Source organism: Rosa rugosa, chromosome 7 (assembly GCF_958449725.1).
Source record: "Rosa rugosa chromosome 7, drRosRugo1.1, whole genome shotgun sequence".
In the NCBI taxonomy this organism is placed as follows: Eukaryota; Viridiplantae; Streptophyta; class Magnoliopsida; order Rosales; family Rosaceae; genus Rosa; species Rosa rugosa.
The window spans coordinates 13445408-13464058 of record NC_084826.1 but is presented as its reverse complement, the minus strand read 5'-3'; the positions used below and the strand labels follow the sequence as shown (position 1 = coordinate 13464058).

General features: G+C 37.5%; 2 protein-coding genes across 2 annotated transcripts; both read left to right on the top strand.

The window, feature by feature from the left end:
• Positions 1-7718: 7718 nt before the first annotated feature.
• Positions 7719-10462, top strand: LOC133721419 (UDP-glycosyltransferase 86A1-like). Its single transcript, XM_062148030.1, has 2 exons — positions 7719-8363; positions 9216-10462. The coding sequence occupies exons 1-2, from the start codon at positions 7832-7834 to the stop codon at positions 10166-10168; spliced, it is 1485 nt and encodes a 494-aa protein (XP_062004014.1). The 5' UTR covers positions 7719-7831; the 3' UTR covers positions 10169-10462.
• A 3320-nt stretch (positions 10463-13782) lies between these two features.
• LOC133720010 (cell division cycle protein 48 homolog) lies at positions 13783-18421 on the top strand. The gene is made up of 9 exons (XM_062146212.1): positions 13783-13942; positions 14069-14234; positions 14586-14814; positions 15309-16075; positions 16173-16394; positions 16490-16561; positions 16674-16955; positions 17416-17775; positions 17892-18421. The coding sequence occupies exons 1-9, from the start codon at positions 13914-13916 to the stop codon at positions 18186-18188; spliced, it is 2424 nt and encodes an 807-aa protein (XP_062002196.1). The 5' UTR covers positions 13783-13913; the 3' UTR covers positions 18189-18421.
• Positions 18422-18651: the final 230 nt, after the last annotated feature.

The window sequence follows — 18651 nt, the reverse complement described above, 5'->3', positions numbered from 1 at the left end:
GAGCACTAATTGGAGATAAGGGAGGTGGAGGTGTAGGTGGAGCACTAATAGGAATGATGAATTTGGGAGATAAGGGAGGTGGAGCACTAATAGGAATGATGAATTTGGGAAATAAGGAAGCACTTTCGGCTCCTTTATTCCTTCATGTATATCTCCATCAGAAATTCAGATTCTGGCCATGATGTCTTCATAAAAAATGTTCCACTATGAATCTAGATCATGCTGACCAAATTTCAGAGCTTTCTTCCATGTGGTTGGGCCGAAAATGCTGCTGGACCTCTTACAGGTCCAGTTTTCCAGTTTTGTTTCTGTAGAAAATTGGGCTGATTGTTTGAAGGCCTTCCACTCAAAAAAAGCTCTTGCACTCTTCATAAGAAATGATCCTTGGGCTGTCTAGAATGGATCTGGAAAGTTTCAGCACATTTCGATTTCATTTGGTTAGTCTGCCACCCCTCCTTCCTTGTCTAGCTCGGTTTTTCCTAGCCGAAGTAGGAAAATATGCTAAAGTTGACTTGTCATACTTCCATAGTAGGCTTTATTTAGCCTCTAAATATATATTTCGAGCTTGTCGACAATATATAGCTTGAGCCACTGACATTGGCTCAATTTCTCCAACACATGCCTTGTCAGGCCAAAATGTTCATTTTGGGTCCAAACAGAAATGTAACGGAAAATGACTGCAGGTATGACGGACATACGAAAAATTGAGTCTGCGTATCACTTTGATAACTTTGTAAGTTCGGGTATCATATTGTCAGTCACCCAAGTCTCCAGACACTGTTGGTGCAAAAAACCCTAAACTAAAAGTAGAGTCGTGTCATTCTTGCCTTTGCTTTTCTTTTCTTGTTATAATTTTTTATTTCCAGAACCAAACAACTTCTTCAATGCCCACAACGCAATCAAAACATACACCATCATTCTCCCAACTCTAGATAGCTTTGGCAAGAAGTCCGATTGGAGAGTAAAACCCTGAATTGTCTTTACAAAACCTGACTCCTCACCCTGAACAACAAACTTGGCTACTGAACTATTCCTCGGAATCACATTTGCCCCACTCTCCATCTCCCTAGCTAAACTCTCTGCCTGCAAAATTTTCAAGTTCACCTCCGGCGATCCCTCTAATCCCCACCTCTCAATTCGGCTTCTACTCAAGATCTCATCCTCATTAACCAAAACCCTTTCCACATTACCATCAGAACCTTGATAAATTGGAAAAATCTGACCAGAACCAATCCCCCAGTACTCACTATCTCTCTTATACTATTCAATCCAACTCTCCAATTTTCTCAACAAAACAGATTCACCAAAACCTTTTCGACTTTCTCCATTACTAACTTCAGCTACACTATCATTGCTAAATTCACCCTCTTTCACCTTATCATCAGCAACCCAGTTACTAAACTTACTCTCTCTTACATTATCATAGTTCAATTTACTCTCAGAATCATCGAAATTGCTATTCAAAAGCTGAAAATCAGAACTTGGGTTTAAAGGAACAGAATCCCTCATGGACGCCAAACAATTAGCCCTCTGCTTTTCTCTCATCATTCCTTTCTTCTCCTTTTAATCAATCAAGATGAACCCATCTTGGGAACCAAAGTTTGCTATGGAAGAGACAAGATCTGAGAGGGAGAGACGAGATCTGAACTGGCAAAGAAGAAACAGGGGGCGAGAGAGAGAGAGGAGAGACCGTGACTTATTTTTTTGCCTCAGCAGATGCATTAAAAAAATAGATAAATAAGTAGGTATTTACAAAAACCAATATAAGCCGTTGGATGTGATTTTGTACACGTGTCGCTTCGTCATGAAAAACTTAGGCAGATAAGGAGGTTAGGAGAGGATCCTCTCCCCCCAAATAAACCAATTTTTTATCTATTATCTTATTTAATGACGTGTAGGTTCATGAGCTAAAAGTTAATTATTATTTCCATAATATTATATTAGAAAATCATGGAAATACATTAATATTACATTGAAATTAAAATCACTTTCGGATTGTTTGTTAAACATCACGATCCTCACGGGATTGATACCAAAACCCTAAAAAGAGAGAAAACCGATCTGAAACCAGTTCCCCCTCCCCCCTTCCACTCTTGCTCAGATCTTGATCCTTCCGGATCTAGATCGAAGGCTTGAGGGTTGGGGGAGGCCTCCTCCTTAGGGCTATGTCCCGGTTCCTTGTTTCTTTTCTCGTTTGTTTACGGTTTTCTCTTTGATTTAATAAAAGTTACAGAGGACCTTGTGTCCAAGAGGGTGTCTTCCCGGAGTTTGCTTAGTCGGTACGAAGGTGTTGTGGTGATGGGATCGCTGTCCAAATCTTCTGATGGAGTTGTTGGGTGGTGGTGGCGGCAGTTTGTTGACCGGTGGGTGTGGCTGGTTGGGGAAGTCCATTGTGGGCTCAGCGGCTTGTGGGTGGAGCTGGGGTCGTTCTCCCCAGGAGCGGGAGGTGAACAGAAGAAGGCGGCTTCGGCTGGTGGTGTGACGGAGGGTTCTGAGGGGATCCGATCTGATCGGAGTGTTCCGATTTGGTCTCTTCTTCTTAGAGCCGTCTTGTCGAGGGGAGTGGCTAGGGGCAGCGGTGTTGTCTGCTGGCGTGTTGGGAGAACGGAAGGATGGAGAGGTGGTGGGTTGGCTGTCGGTGGTGGGTTGTCGTGGCTACACCTTGCGGGATCGAGGCATGCTGATGCTGGGTTATGTGTGTTGGGTTATTACTAGTTTTTAGGGCTTGGTTTTTTTTTTTTTTTTTTTTTCGGTAATAAGTTTTAGCTGTTGGGTCGGTGCACTGCAATTATTGGCATAGACAATCTTCTCTTCGGCGGCCTAGAGGGTCGTTCCGGTTCTGGAGTTGGGTCAGTAGCGGTGGCGAAAATGTCTGGCTGTGTCATACTAGCATAGACAATCATCCTTGGCCTTCTAGTGGGTCGCTCCTTTCTGGTTTCGGTTCGGAGGTGATGGCGATTTGGAGCATTTTTGGATTGCCGGTGTTGACATTAAGGTGGCAATGGTGTTGGGTTTAGTTTAGTCTCAGGTCTGATGGTCCAGCATTTCTTTTGGTCGGGTTCGAAGTCACAACGAGTGTAGACTTGGTCGATCAAAGGCAGGTCAGGAGGACTCTGGGTGGCCGGTTAGTATTGACAAAGTTGTGAGTCTGGGATTCACTGCTCCAGCGCATGTTGTCTTTGCCTTTTAGTTGTTGTGCAAGTTTTAAGTCTGTAGTTGAGTCGAGGTTTTTTCTGTCAGTCAGTCATTTTGGAGTTCTAGTGTGAAGTCCAGTGGCCATTTCTGTGTAAGAGATATTGCCCAAAACTCATTGTAACCAGTTCATTATTAATGAAGTTTCTTCTTGATCAAAAAAAACAAAAAAAAAATCACTTTCGCAATCATTCCAAGAAGTAGGTTTCAAATCATTGCAGTGGCATGTACGATTGTACGTGTTGAATTGTAGTTTCACACTCTCGATCAGACTAGTATAATCATGCATCCAACAAACTAAGAACATTATCAAGACACCCTGGCATCGAAAGATGGATGATAGACGGACATAAGCGTAAGCAACTTCACTTTACTGATTGATCAGCAAACTTACTTATCCTAATAATCTTTCACTACTTGGATGATTAGATATTATAAAATCCTGATAGTATGATAGGTTAGAATATTGATCGACGATTAAATTACACAGTAAGACTGTGATTTGAGCACCAGCGTACTTGTTTGACTGGAACCACGAAAGCACATCCTGAAGCATCTAGTGGATTGCAGATTAACATGGGAGAGCATGTGCGCGCGCCTAGGAACTTGCATGATCATGTTTTACAGTTTTAGTGTTTTGAATGAAATTAAGCTTCAGACCAAAAAAAAACAAAATGAATGAAATTAATCAATCAAATTATTTGTGAACTATTTCATCAATTTGCGTTTATTATAAAAAAGACTAAAATTAAAATTTAAAAAAATAAAACATGTCTAAGCCTCAAGATAGGCCTCATCAAAAAGCCCGCAGATCAAGTGGGCAGATGGAGGCCCGCCGGCCCGGCCCGTTAAAAAGCCCGCCTCGGTGGGTAGTGGGCCGGCCCTCCAAAAGCCCGCGGCCCGGCCCGTAAAAACCCGTAAACTATTTTATATATATACACACACGTGTGTGTGTATATATATATATATATATATATATATATATATATATATATATATATTGTGCATATATATATAAACACACATATATCTATATAAGTATATATATTTATAAACACACACACGTGTGTGTATATATATATATATATAGTGTGTGTGTATATATATATATATATATATATATATATATATATATATACAGGCCTTCTCAGGTGCGGATATCCGCACTTTTTGCTTAGGTGCGGATTTCCGGTTTGTACCCACTTTCCGATCACATTTTGACATCTTAACCGTTCAGTTTTTAGGTCCTAATGTATAGATCACCTCTGCAAAATTTCAGCCAATTTGGTGATCATTAAGGCATTCAAAACTGCAAATTACAACAATATATACGAACGGTTCCGGTTCGACAGATTCGGTTCGTTCGTGTAAATTGCAGTTTTTTTATGCCTTAACGATCACCAAATTGGCTGAAATTTTGCAGATATGACAATATGATAGTATTTGAAAATATGGTGAAATTGGCTAAATTTTTTACCACACTCATAATTTATTGTAATAATCTCATCCAACGGTCGGTTTTTCCATTTTCTTTGAATTGATAGGGGTTGCTCTTTGGAGTGTATAATATATAAATATAGGTTTATAAGAGTAATTAAGTTTGACCTAGTTGATCGAATTCGAAACGAGAACCAAATTGGCTATAATTTTTACAACCACCATAAAACATTACAATCTCTCCATCGAGCGGTTGGTTTCTCTAAATTCATTTTCCACTTCATGGTTGCTTTAGAATGAACCTCAACAACTTAAATGCAATGTACAAATCATACAACTTTAGGCGACAAATTAGTATAGGCCAACGTCTTTGTAATTAAAATTGAAATTTTTATCTTATGTACACGCACATCCATCGATGGAATATTTACAGACGTGATGTGAAAAAATAAGCACGTTTTGCGGTCGTCAAGCCATCGGTCAACCAAGAAGACATACAAGTGACGACGGTTGACCAATTTGATCGGATTGGAAAATATGGTGAAATTGGCTAAATTTTTTACCACACTCATAATTTATTGTAATAATGTCATCCAACGGTCCGTTTTTCATTTTCTTTTAATTGATAGGGGTTGCTCTTTGGAGTGTATGATATATAGATGTAGGTTTATAAGACTAACTAAATTTGATCTAGTTGATCGAATTCGAAACGAAAATCAAATTAGCTGAATTTTTTACAATCACCATAAAACATTACAATCTCTCAATCGAGCGGTTGATTTCTCTAAATTCATTTTCCACTTCATGGTTACTTTAGAATGAACCTCAACAATTTAATGCAATATACAAGTCATACAACTTTAGGAGGCAAATTAATATAGGCCAACATCTTTGTAATTAAAATTGAAATTTTTATCTTATGTACACGCACATCCATCGATGAAATATTTACAAACATGATGTAAAAAAATAAGCACGTTTCGCGGTAGTCATGTCATTGGTCAACCAAGAAAACATACAAGTGACGACGGTTGACCAATTTGATCGGATTGGAAAATATGGTGAAATTGGCTAAATTTTTTACCACACTCATAATTTATTGTAATAATGTCATCCAACGGTCCGTTTTTTCATTTTCTTTTAATTGATAGGGGTTGCTCTTTGGAGTGTATGATATATAGATGTAGGTTTATAAAAGTAACTAAATTTGATCTAGTTGATCGAATTCGAAACGAGAATCAAATTAGCTGAATTTTTTACAATCACCATAAAACATTACAATCTCTCAATCGAGCAGTTGATTTCTCTAAATTCATTTTCCACTTCATGGTTGCTTTAGAATGAACCTCAACAATTTAAATGCAATATACAAGTCATACGACTTTAGGAGCAAATTGATATAGGCCAACATCTTTGCAATTAAAATTGAAATTTTTATCTTATGTCCACGCACATCCATCGATGGAATATTTACAGACATGATGTGAAAAAATAAGCACGTTTCGCGGTCGTCATGCCATCGGTCAACCAAGAAAACATTCAAGTGACGACGGTTGACCAATTCGATCGGATTCGAAAATATGGTGAAATTGGCTAAATTTTTTACCACACTCATAATTTATTATAATAATCTCATCCAACGGTCGGTTTTCCCATTTTATTTAAGTTGATAGAGGTTTCTCTTTGGAGTGTATGATATTTAAATATAACTTTATAAAAAATATTATCTTTAAAGATTTATTTGTAAATAAAGCCCGCAAGGCCCGCCCCGAAAAAGCCAGCAAGGCTTAGCCCGGCCCGGCCCGAAAAAGCCCGCGAGGCCCGCATTAAATGGATGGGTTTGGATCCTTCAATTTACAATAAAGCCCGACCCGGCCCGTTGATGAGGCCTACCTCGAGATGCTAAGTCTTTAGCCACCGCCCGACTAGCGCCTAATAATTTGAAAATATAAGGACAGAATATGATTTTCTGGAAAATGGGGATTACAGTGCACTGATCAATCCTTATTGGGCAGCAGAAACCAAAAATAATAAACAGAACACCAGATTTTGGTTACGCAGTGAAAACCTCAAATATGAGATTAAAAACACTGCGGTGCTCTTACTCTTGAGAGCCCAAAATAAGAATGATCTTATTATGAAGGATATGTTCTTTTACAAACTTGAATAGCACTAGCTCGGCCACAATGATTAGACAAAATCTACCACAAAGTTTGTCTTCCTTCTTGAACTCCTTCACTTGAACGATCACCAAACCTTGCTCTCCTTTCTTCACAATCTCTCTGCTGATCTCAAGAGAGTTTTATGCATATGAAAACATGATCAACAACACTTATACATGGACCAAGTGTTTTGACTTCTTTGTGAAGACTCAAACTGAAGCAAACATGCAAGACTCTACAAAAAATTCTTGCGTCTCTAGGTTCTACATATGTGCCGTCTGTTTTTCCTTCTTCTAAAGTTAGCTGCCGTGTCCACCAAAACAACCAAAAGACAGCTATTTACCCTAATCCGCCTTCTACAAGGAAAAACAAATCTTTTTGTGTTAATAAAAAATATATATAATTAAAGACACCGAACCCTAAAATATTTGGGAAATCAATAATCCAATATGGCACACAGAAAAATATCTTTAAATAACTAAAAGATATTAAACCCATTAACCCTAAAGATACTTTCCCGTTTTGTATGGAATGCCAACACACCAAGTTGATCAAAACTATGGAGGCGTCGTTCGATGTTGTAAACTTGGGTTGCCAGAGAGGCTTCCATCTTTAATATATAGTCTTTTCATATAAAAAAAAAGTTGATCAAAACTTGTGTAGTACAATTTTTAGAAGATTATCTCTCATGTCTTTTTAAAACAACGTCAATTTAAACCGCGCAATCTGGGCAGCCAAACCAAATTTTAGCCAAAATGATTAGGAAGTTATTTCTATTGGTTAACCATAGGAGGTGCCCAACCAGTGGTTGGCAAGTGGCAACCACCATTCTTTTTTTTTTTTGAGAAGTGGCAACCACCATTCCTAATATGCTATTAATGTAAAATGTAAAAGACAAGATGGGAATACTCATATATAAGTATATAACAGCTCCAGTCTTATTCGGAGCTTATACTATTCAACTTTGAGTTCAAAATATCTCACTTAGCTTGTGATCATTATCATCCTCCTCTCGTCCAAAAACTCAAGGAGCTTTTGAGATGGAGAACAATCACTCAAAGCCTCATGCTGTTCTATTTCCCTACCCTCTCCAAGGCCATGTAATCCCAGCGGTCCATCTCGCAATCAAGCTCGCATCAAACGGCTTCACAATCACCTTTGTCAACACTCAGGCAGTCCACCACCAAATAATCAAGTCCCAAAGTCCCGATAACGCCATAAAAGACGACGTTAACATCTTCAACGGGGTGTGTAAATCAAGCCTTGACATACGTTATGTAACGATCAGCGACGGTTTTCCTATTGGATTCGATCGATCCCTCAACCACGACCAGTTTTGGGAAGGTGTTCTGCTTGTTTTCCCAGCTCATGTGGATGAACTTGTAGCAAAACTAGTCCGATCCGACCCACCGGTCACTTGCTTGATAGCAGACACTTTCTTTGTGTGGCCGACAATGATGGCAACAAAGTATAACCTTGTGAATGTGTCATTTTGGACTGAACCAGTTCTGGTCTTAACCCTCTACTACCATTTAAACCTCCTCAGAGAAAATTGTCACTTTGCTTCTCATGGTAAGTACCCGGCCTCTCTCTTTTAACTGTCTCAACCATCTTGCTTCTTGTTTTCCCTTTCAAGATCTATTGTTCATAGTTTTGAGTCGGGTTGCATTGGTAACCTCATATATACTAATGTCTAAACTAACGTATTTTAACTCGCACCCAAGTAACTTTTTGGTTTTGACATTGCATTTGTACTATATGAGATATTTTTAGTATTGATATGTGCTTATGTCCACAACCCATTTTGAGATTTATGACAAAAATTTTGGAACCAGAATTGATTAAAATGAATTTTCAAACAATATAATATAAGCACGAGATCTACACAAAGAAGAGAGACAGAGAAAAAAAGAAGAAGAAGAAGATGAAGATAAGCAGGTGATCCCATTTCAAAAGTTTTATCTTGTTTTATTGTCAATCTAGATCATTAAGCAAGTGAAGTTTTTATTTTTATATTAATATAGAATTTTGCATCGGGGGGGGGGGGGACATAAAACCAACCCCGAGGTACGGTACAGAAGAATAATGAGAGTAATCCTCATAGAGAATATCCTGAATAATAGCAAGAGTCTCATTTATCCAAACATCATCAATATAAAATAAACTAGCTAGGTGTGCAAGCTGATCTGCAATACCATTAGCTTCACAGTAAATATGAACCAATCGTAACTGACTAAAAAGCAGACATATAATCTTTACTAAGAAATTTTTCTCATCACTTTTGAGTGCAACCCACTTTTCAGTGAAGTTTTGTTTAGATATACATTAAATATTAATAGTGTGATAATAAAACATATATATGAGATACGATTCATACGAGACAAGACAATAATATTTACTGAGATGAACAATTTTTCTATGTAGGTAATCATCGCCAAGATACAATCGAGTACATTCCAGGTGTGAAAGCAATTGAACCAAAAGACTTGATGTCATACCTTCAAGCTACTGAGGTGACTGAGGTCACATCCGTAGTTCACAGGATCATATACAAGGCATTTGAGGAAGTTAAAAGGGCAGATTTCATTCTTTGTAACACAATTCAAGAGCTTGAATCAGATACCATATCTGCCTTGCAAGAAAAGCAACCTACATATGCAATCGGCCCTATTTTTCCCAATGGGTTCGCGAAGAGCACCGTGGCCACGAGTCTCTGGTCCGAATCTGACTGTATCGAATGGCTCAACACTAAACCGCATGGTTCAATCCTCTATGTCTCGTTTGGTAGCTATGCACATGCAAGTAAAAAAGACATAGAGGAAATAGCCAATGGCCTTTCGTTAAGCAAAGTCGGCTTTATTTGGGTTCTTCGACCCGATATTGTCAGCTCCAACGAGACCCAAATCCTACCCATTGGATTCGAAGACGAGATCAAGAATAGAGGGTTGATCGTGCCATGGTGTAGTCAAATTGAAGTCATCTCACACCCCGCAATCGGAGGGTTCTTAACACATTGCGGATGGAATTCAATACTGGAAAGTATATGGTGTGGTCTGCCATTGTTGTGCTATCCATTGTTGACCGACCAATTCACCAATCGGAAACTAGTGGTCGACGATTGGGGGGTCGGGATTAACCTCTGTGATCGGAAACCGATCACAAAGGAGGAGGTGAAAGAGAAGGTGAACCGTTTAATGAGTGGAAATTCAAGTGAGGAGTTGAGGAGGAGTGCGAAAGAGGTCAAGAACACATTGGAGAGTGCATTGGATGAAGATGGTTCATCAAACAGAAACTTCAATCGATTCATAGATGACGTGAAGGCTAAAATCCAAGAGAAACATGGGCTTGGCTTCAAAGCATTAAATGGCATTCGCTAGGGTTCCTAGAATGTTACATATTCCAATAAGCCAATGTTGTCGGTTTTGTTTGTTTTATTTTATCAAATTCACCAGGTGGGCTGGCACGGCGCTTACGTTCATGTTTGTCCACTTTCTTGAAATGTAGGAAGATATTGCACTTCTGTGTCACTATATGGTTGCCTACTATCACATTTTCGTGTAGTTTTAGAATTCTAGTGCGCTATAGATTGAAGATATTTTATTAGGATGTACTAATCAGAGCTATGTGATTCCATGGTACCATTATGGAACATTCTGTTTTTGTTTGTGTTATATGTGATCGAATCTACACCATTGATTATGTTGATAGACAATGAATGTGTTTGTTGATAAGGCGTTTTTTGGTTATTGTCAAATGATTTTGTCCCAATAAAATCTTGGAAGAAAGAAAAACGAATTAGACTTCTATTATTATTATTTTTTATGTCGAAATAAGTTCAATGAAAAATTTATGGCATCCCTAATGTCGAGAGCCATGCATATTGGTGGTTACCAAACTCAAAAATTTACGAAAATCAAAACCACGATTAGCCATATCAATGTACTAATTCTTCAAAAATAGTTGCAACAATATATTTACGGTACATGCAAGGAATTCGAATTAATTCTAAAAAACACAATAGATCTTTAATATATTCTTACCTCCAAGAGATTAGTTAACCGTCATTTATATTAATTTGCAATAGTTTATAATCCTTCTTTCCTTTTTTCTTTTCTTAATCAGCAAAATGAATAACCTAAAGAATTACATATGTGACATACCTTCAGATTATAAATGTATAAAATAGAAGTTCGTTTAGTTCTACTAGTTGTCTAGTTGGTTGATCTTGTGGGAAGAACATAGCCTTTTTCTCCTTTTGAAGTAAAAGATCTGCTAGTGGGTTGGGTGCTTAAAATAGTTGGCCGATTTGCAAGACAGCCCAGCCCAAATCGTATCTCTTTCCTTTTTCTTTGGGTTTCCAAACCCGAGCTTTAGCTTATGATCATTACTTTCCTTCTTTCTGAAATGAGGATAATTACTTTCTTAAATGAGGGTTAAAGGGATACTTCGGATAAAACTTTATCCATCTCTTTTCTTTTCTTGTTTTTGAAATGGATCCATCTTTCAAATAATTTCATAAATTATACGAGGATATATACATGACGTGTATTCCTAATTACTTAATACGCACATTTTACTCAATACATCACCTATTTAATTTCTTATCCTAGCGTTTTACTAAAAACACACCCAAAAATATCCAAACTACCCTCAATTTTCATAAACCAACATCCATTATCAATCACTCAAACAAATCTCAGATCGAGGCAGCACCATAATCAATCAACCTCGTGTCCAAGATCAAGGTAGTGTCATAAACCATAATTGATGACCTTGATGGGATTAGACCTTTTTTTTTTCCTCAATGAGTAGAAATATGATTGGATAAAAGGACACATATTATTTTCATGCTAGAGGTGAATAATAATTTAGGAATTGAATAATGATTTCATGTTCATCTTATTTTAGGAATTGAATAACAATTCAGCTTCTCTAACTCATGATTGTAGGTGTTTGAATTGAATAATTATTTTATGTTCATCTTTTCTTTAGACATATACAAATGTAGCTAGACGATTATGATGGTAATGTTGACGTGTGCAATGTTAGGGTTAGGAAGAACAAACAAAGAGATATATAGAAGAGACAACATAATTCATTTAAATTATTTCTTCTATCAATCTAATATAGATGTTTTTTGGTCATTTTCTCTACCCACAAATTTTTATTTGAAATGGAAAATATTGGGATGTATATATAAAAATTTTCAATGCAAAGTAGAGTCATGCCTTCCTAGTGCTATTTCTACTAGCCATTACTCGAAATTTTCTTTTCAAACCGTTTTTGGCCTAAATAATAATATCAAAATTTAGTTCTTAAGAGCATCTTTAGCAATGCTAGCCATTTTTGAGTCAAATTTTAGCCAAAGTAGCTAAAAACGTCTGCATCCGTGCTCTCTATTATAGCTGGTTTTGAATTTATATTATTTTTTTAAATGAACGTTAAATAGTTTAAATGTATTTAAAAATTACTAAAAATAACTCAAAATGAATGTTATAAATTATAAAGAGCCTCATCTTGCTCTTTATATTTAGGAGTGAGATAGTTAAAAGTTATAATGGAGAGCCACTTAGAGCATTTTTAGCAGACTCTCTATTTTGGCTCCTTAACTATTTTGGAGAGCATGTTTAGCTTTTTATATATTTTAATAGCTGCACCAGACTCCTAAGTGACTCTCTATTATAACTTTTAGTTATCTCACTCCTAAATATAGAGAGCGAGATGAGGCTCTCTATAATTTATAACATTCTTTTTTAGTTATTTTATGTAATTTTTAAATACATTTAAACTATTTAACTTTTCTTTAATAAATAATATAAATTCAAAACTAGATATAATAGAGAGCACTAATGCAGACGCATTTCTAAAGTGACTAGCCAAAATGACATTTTAGCTATTTTGGCTAAAATCTGACTCAAAAATGGCTAGCATTGCTAAAGATGCTCATGAGTCTGTTGCAGCTGCTAAAATATATAAAAAGCTAAAAATGCTCTCCAAAATAGCTAAGAAGCCAAAATAGAGAGTCTGCTATTTTGGAGAGCATTTTTAGCTTTTTATATATTTTATGTAATAAATAAATACATTTAAATTATTTAAATTTTATTCAAAAAATAATATAAATCTAAAACTATCTAAAATAGAGAGAGGAACTGATGCAAACGTATTTTAAAAGTGGCTAACCAAAATAACTTTTTAGTTACTTTAGCTAAAATTTGACTTAAATATAGCTAGCATTGCTAAAGATACTCTTAGACTTGCTATCTAATGTTACAACAAGTGTCCAATGATCATGAATTATTCATCTTATGGATTAAACAAAAATTGCACATTATATTTAACTTGTCTTATAATTTGGGCTATAGTTTATTTGAAATATCTTACTTTTTTCCTGACTTTTGAACAACTAGTCTTTTTAGAGTGATGGCTAGTGCCACGGATGTGCTATGATAACAATTAACAACACAATGTCATCATAAAAACCTCTAGCCTAGAATACATCACAAGATTATTCACATTACAAGGTAATTTCCCAATATTCCGTAACAATTAATAATTATATCTCCCTCATAAAATAATTAGGAGCCCAATTTTGTTGGATACAAGACTTGCTGGGTTTGGTTTAGTCGGCGTCCACACCATGATAAAAACAAGCAGATAGAACATTCTAGATTTAAAATAATCCCTATTGGTCTTTACATGATTATTTTTAAAGCCATAACCAATCCAAAAAAGAGAACAATTCTTCATTTACCTCTCTCATAAAATCGAAATCGAAATCGAAATACAACTTGAGCAAACCCTTTTCATGGGTGTATTATGATTCAAACATGAAATTGTAAAATTTTCCATTTGAAAATCCACAAATAATGAAAGAAAAAATAGTTTCTAATAATAAATCCTTGTATTATTTTATTCCTGGACTGAAAAACAAGTAAACCCCAAAAGCTTTTCTTTCCAAGCAAGAAATTGGAGTTAAAGTCTCTATAGTGTTGGGCTCTCTATATATAAATATCCCAACCCCCAACACACCCCACCTACTCTCTCTATATCTCCCTTCTCTTCTTCTCTCGAAAACAATCTCTCTGCTTCGGTCTTCGTCGGTCTTCCTGCTCTTGTTCCACCATGACCGATAAAGCTGAATCGTCCGACCCGTAAGCCCCCAGATCCAATTCCTCTTCTTTTCGATTTCGACCTAACTTTTTTGATTTTCTCAATTTTTTATTTTTTTTGTTAAGGGATTTTGATTTCTGATGCGATTGGTTTGAAAATTGTTGCAGTAAGGGGACCAAGAGGGATTTCAGCACTGCGATTCTCGAGCGGAAGAAGGCGGCGAATCGCCTCGTCGTCGATGAGGCCATCAACGATGACAACTCCGTCGTCGCGCTCCACCCTGAGACCATGGAGAAGCTCCAGCTCTTCAGGGGCGACACAATCCTCATCAAGGTACGGTTTTGATGTGCCTATTTGGAATATTGTTGAAGAAATTGATGGAATTTTGCTTAATTAGGTTTTGGGTAGTGAGTAAAGGATTGGGTTGATGGGTTTTGTTTGAGATCTGATGACTGGGTGTGTTTGGGTGTCTGAAAGTTAGGGTTTTGATTGTAAAGTTTTGTGCTTTTCTGCTGCCTCTGAACCCTTATGGGTGTGACTCAGGTTGGACTGAATGCCTATGAATTCTAGTTTCTTTCATGGGTTGTTCAGTTGGGATTTGGTGCTGAACCCTAATTGTGCAGTGTATGCTTGATATTGGCATTGTTTGCAAGTACAAGAGCTAATTATGTATCTTTCTTTCAGGGAAAGAAAAGGAAGGATACAATCTGCATTGCCCTTGCTGATGATACTTGTGACGAACCAAAGATTAGGATGAACAAGGTTGTGAGGAGCAATCTAAGGGTTAGGCTTGGGGATGTTGTTTCTGTTCACCAATGTGCTGATGTCAAGTACGGGAAGCGTGTGCACATTCTCCCTGTGGATGACACTATTGAAGGGGTCACTGGAAGTTTGTTTGATGCCTACTTGAAACGTGAGTCCCTATCTAAATCTGTATATTCCCAGCTGTAACGAAAGTTGACATTGAATGCATGAGATAGAAAGGACTTGCACAGTTTTGAGCTTTCTACAGAGCTTATGTCAATAAAAAAACAAGTAACACCTAATAACAGTGTAGTTCTCGAATGTTTCAACTTCTGCAGTTGGTACTGCTGTTTAGTTATATCTGCATGCATAGAAATTACAGCTTTGCTGTGATCAGAGTAATTAATAAGTGGATCATCTATTTACATCATAGATACATGTGAAAACTATGATACTTTTCTTTACTGGAATTTATTTAAAGAGTATGCAATGGTGAAAATGTTATGGATATCCTTGTCATATAACAGATATTATACTGTTTGACAGTCACTGTTGCTTTTGAGCATTGAATTTTGAGTTTATTACATCTGTGTTGTAGCTTAATGCTGGGGTTTAATTCCCAATGGCTCGTATATTTACCTACTCTTCTGATCTATGTTGCAGCGTATTTCCTGGAGGCCTACCGCCCAGTGAGAAAGGGTGATCTCTTCCTCGTGAGAGGAGGAATGAGGAGTGTAGAGTTCAAGGTTATTGAGACTGATCCTTCTGAGTACTGTGTTGTTGCTCCAGACACTGAAATCTTCTGTGAGGGGGAGCCAGTAAGAAGGGAGGATGAGGATAGATTAGATGAGGTTGGTTATGATGATGTTGGTGGTGTCAGGAAGCAGATGGCTCAGATTCGTGAATTAGTGGAGCTGCCACTAAGGCATCCTCAGCTCTTTAAATCAATTGGTGTGAAGCCACCAAAGGGTATTCTGTTGTATGGGCCACCTGGATCTGGTAAAACTCTAATTGCCAGAGCTGTCGCGAATGAAACTGGGGCGTTCTTTTTCTGCATCAATGGACCTGAAATCATGTCAAAATTGGCTGGGGAGAGTGAAAGCAACCTCAGGAAAGCTTTTGAGGAAGCAGAGAAGAATGCACCATCAATTATCTTTATTGATGAGATTGATTCAATTGCTCCCAAGAGAGAGAAGACACATGGAGAAGTTGAGAGGAGAATTGTGTCCCAGCTCTTGACACTTATGGATGGACTTAAATCCCGTGCGCATGTAATTGTTATGGGGGCTACAAATCGTCCAAACAGTATTGACCCAGCTCTCAGAAGGTTCGGTAGATTTGATAGGGAGATAGATATTGGTGTTCCAGATGAAGTTGGGCGTCTTGAGGTCCTTCGTATTCATACAAAGAACATGAAGCTTGCTGAAGATGTAAGATTAAATGCCGTCCTTCTACTCTTTTTATTCCAAGTTGTGCTATTTTTTCTTTCCTTGATAAAGTGCTTATAATGTGGTTTTCTCTATATAGGTTGATCTGGAAAAGATTGGCAAGGAGACACATGGTTATGTTGGTGCCGATCTTGCTGCTCTATGTACTGAGGCTGCACTCCAGTGCATCAGAGAGAAGATGGATGTCATTGACTTGGAAGATGAGGAAATAGATGCTGAGATACTCAACTCAATGGCAGTTACAAATGAACACTTCTCGACTGCTCTTGGAACAAGTAACCCATCTGCTCTTCGTGAAACGGTAAGTATTTAGATTTTTATTTCTAGTGATAAGAGTTTTTGATGACTGAACGATTTGTTGATCCATAACATGATGTTTATGTTTATGCTGGCCAGGTTGTTGAAGTGCCCAATGTTTCCTGGGATGCTATTGGAGGTCTTGAGAATGTTAAGAGAGAACTTCAAGAGGTATTTGAGTTTACTCTGTTGTACTATTATATACAAAATTATTTATTACTTATAAGATATATTTTTATTCTACGTAACAAAAAATTAATATCTGTTTTGTCTTGTGATGCAGACGGTTCAATATCCTGTTGAGCATCCTGAGAAATTTGAGAAATTTGGGATGTCGCCCTCAAAGGGAGTTCTATTCTATGGCCCTCCTGGGTGTGGTAAAACTCTTCTTGCCAAGGCAATTGCCAATGAGTGCCAGGCAAACTTCATCAGTATCAAGGGACCTGAATTGCTTACTATGTGGTTTGGAGAGAGTGAGGCCAATGTGCGTGAAATCTTTGACAAGGCTCGTGGATCTGCTCCATGTGTCCTGTTCTTCGACGAACTTGATTCCATTGCTACTCAGGTTTGAACCTGTCTTTATTTTTGTTACTGCACTTGACTTTTAAGTTGAATATTGCAATTAATCAACCAGCAGTTAAATTAAGGAGAATGGACTACTTGAATATCCATAGCTTAGCACATATATGCTATTATGACCTCAGCAACTCTTAAAAGCCTCATCCAAAAAGAGCATTTTAGATTGTTATTATTTTTTCTTTGCTAGTCTCATGATGCAGAGACCTATGCTTATAGTATGCTAATCTTATAGTATAACAATCTTGGGGGTTTGCATACTATAAGATTAGCATCCAAGAAAAAAATAATCATAAGATTAGCATACTATAAGCATAGGTCTCTAATCTAGAGACCTATGCTTATAGTATGCTAATCTTATGATTATTTTTTTCTTGGATGCTAATCTTATAGTATGCTTTTACTCTTATCTATACATATGCTTATTTCTTTACTCATACATCTTGCAGAGAGGTAGCAGTTCAGGTGATGCCGGAGGTGCTGCAGATAGGGTTTTAAACCAACTCCTTACAGAGATGGACGGAATGTCCGCAAAGAAGACTGTTTTCATTATCGGCGCCACCAACAGACCTGACATTATAGACCCTGCACTTCTACGTCCAGGCCGTCTGGATCAATTGATATACATCCCTCTTCCTGATGAGGAATCCCGCCTTCAAATATTCAAGGCAGCCTTGAGGAAGTCTCCAGTTTCCAAAGAAGTGGACCTTACTGCCCTTGCCAAGTACACCCAAGGTTTCAGCGGTGCTGATATCACAGAAATTTGCCAGCGTGCTGTCAAATATGCCATCAGAGAGAATATTGAGAAGGTATGAAATTAGACTTCCTGGTTGCTTGGGTTTATTTTGTTTTTTACAATTTTTTTATTGTGACCTGGAGAAATGTGAATTCATTTGTGATTAACTAATACTTTCTAATCCTGAAGGATATTGAGAGGGAGAGGAGGAGAAGCGAGAATCCTGAGGCTATGGAGGAAGATGTGGAGGATGAAGTTCCTGAAATCAGGGCAGCTCACTTTGAGGAATCGATGAAGTTTGCTCGTCGCAGTGTTAGTGATGCTGATATCCGCAAATACCAGGCATTTGCTCAGACATTGCAGCAGTCAAGAGGATTTGGAACAGAGTTTAGGTTTCCAGAAAGTGGCTCTGCTGCAGCCGCCACTGGATCTGACCCTTTTGCAACTAGTGGTGCTGGGGCTGATGAAGATGACCTTTACAATTAGAATAGTTCCATTATGCACACTTGTTATCTTTTCAATTTCAACTTGCATTTTGGATTCCATCTATGTTGTGGTGGAATTGCCCATTTAATTGATGATGTGCCCGAAAAGGCCTTGGGGTTCTTCCAGCCACTGGATGACCCAAGGATAGGTAAGTTAAAACAGTGTTATCACAATGGATGATGTAAAGACTGCACCATTTATTTCAGTTCGACAGTTCCATGTTTTTAAAGACTTTTCTGGTTTTTGGTCATCTCTTACTATATACTACTTTCTCTGTGTTTTATTGCTATGTCGGGAAGGTTTCAAGTTTCTGGGCTTTTATCCTCAATATAATGTGTTTTAACAAATTGCATTTGGATAATGGAAAAACGAGCTTCTGATAATTCGATGAATTGTTTCTCTGGCCGCTATTTCATGTTCTATTACAGAACTGCTATCAACAGAGTTCAGTGTTCAAAATGGA

Bases quoted from the DNA above. Each gene is read 5' to 3' on its own strand.
- LOC133720010 (XM_062146212.1), top strand. From the start codon at position 13,914: ATGACCGATAAAGCTGAATCGTCCGACCC. The intron at 13,943-14,068 runs GTAAGCCCCCAG...AAATTGTTGCAG, and splicing joins AAAGCTGAATCGTCCGACCC to TAAGGGGACCAAGAGGGATT. The intron at 16,395-16,489 runs GTAAGTATTTAG...TATGCTGGCCAG, and splicing joins CATCTGCTCTTCGTGAAACG to GTTGTTGAAGTGCCCAATGT.
- LOC133721419 (XM_062148030.1), top strand. From the start codon at position 7,832: ATGGAGAACAATCACTCAAAGCCTCATGCTGTTCTATTTCCCTACCCT. The intron at 8,364-9,215 runs GTAAGTACCCGG...TTTTCTATGTAG, and splicing joins TTGTCACTTTGCTTCTCATG to GTAATCATCGCCAAGATACA.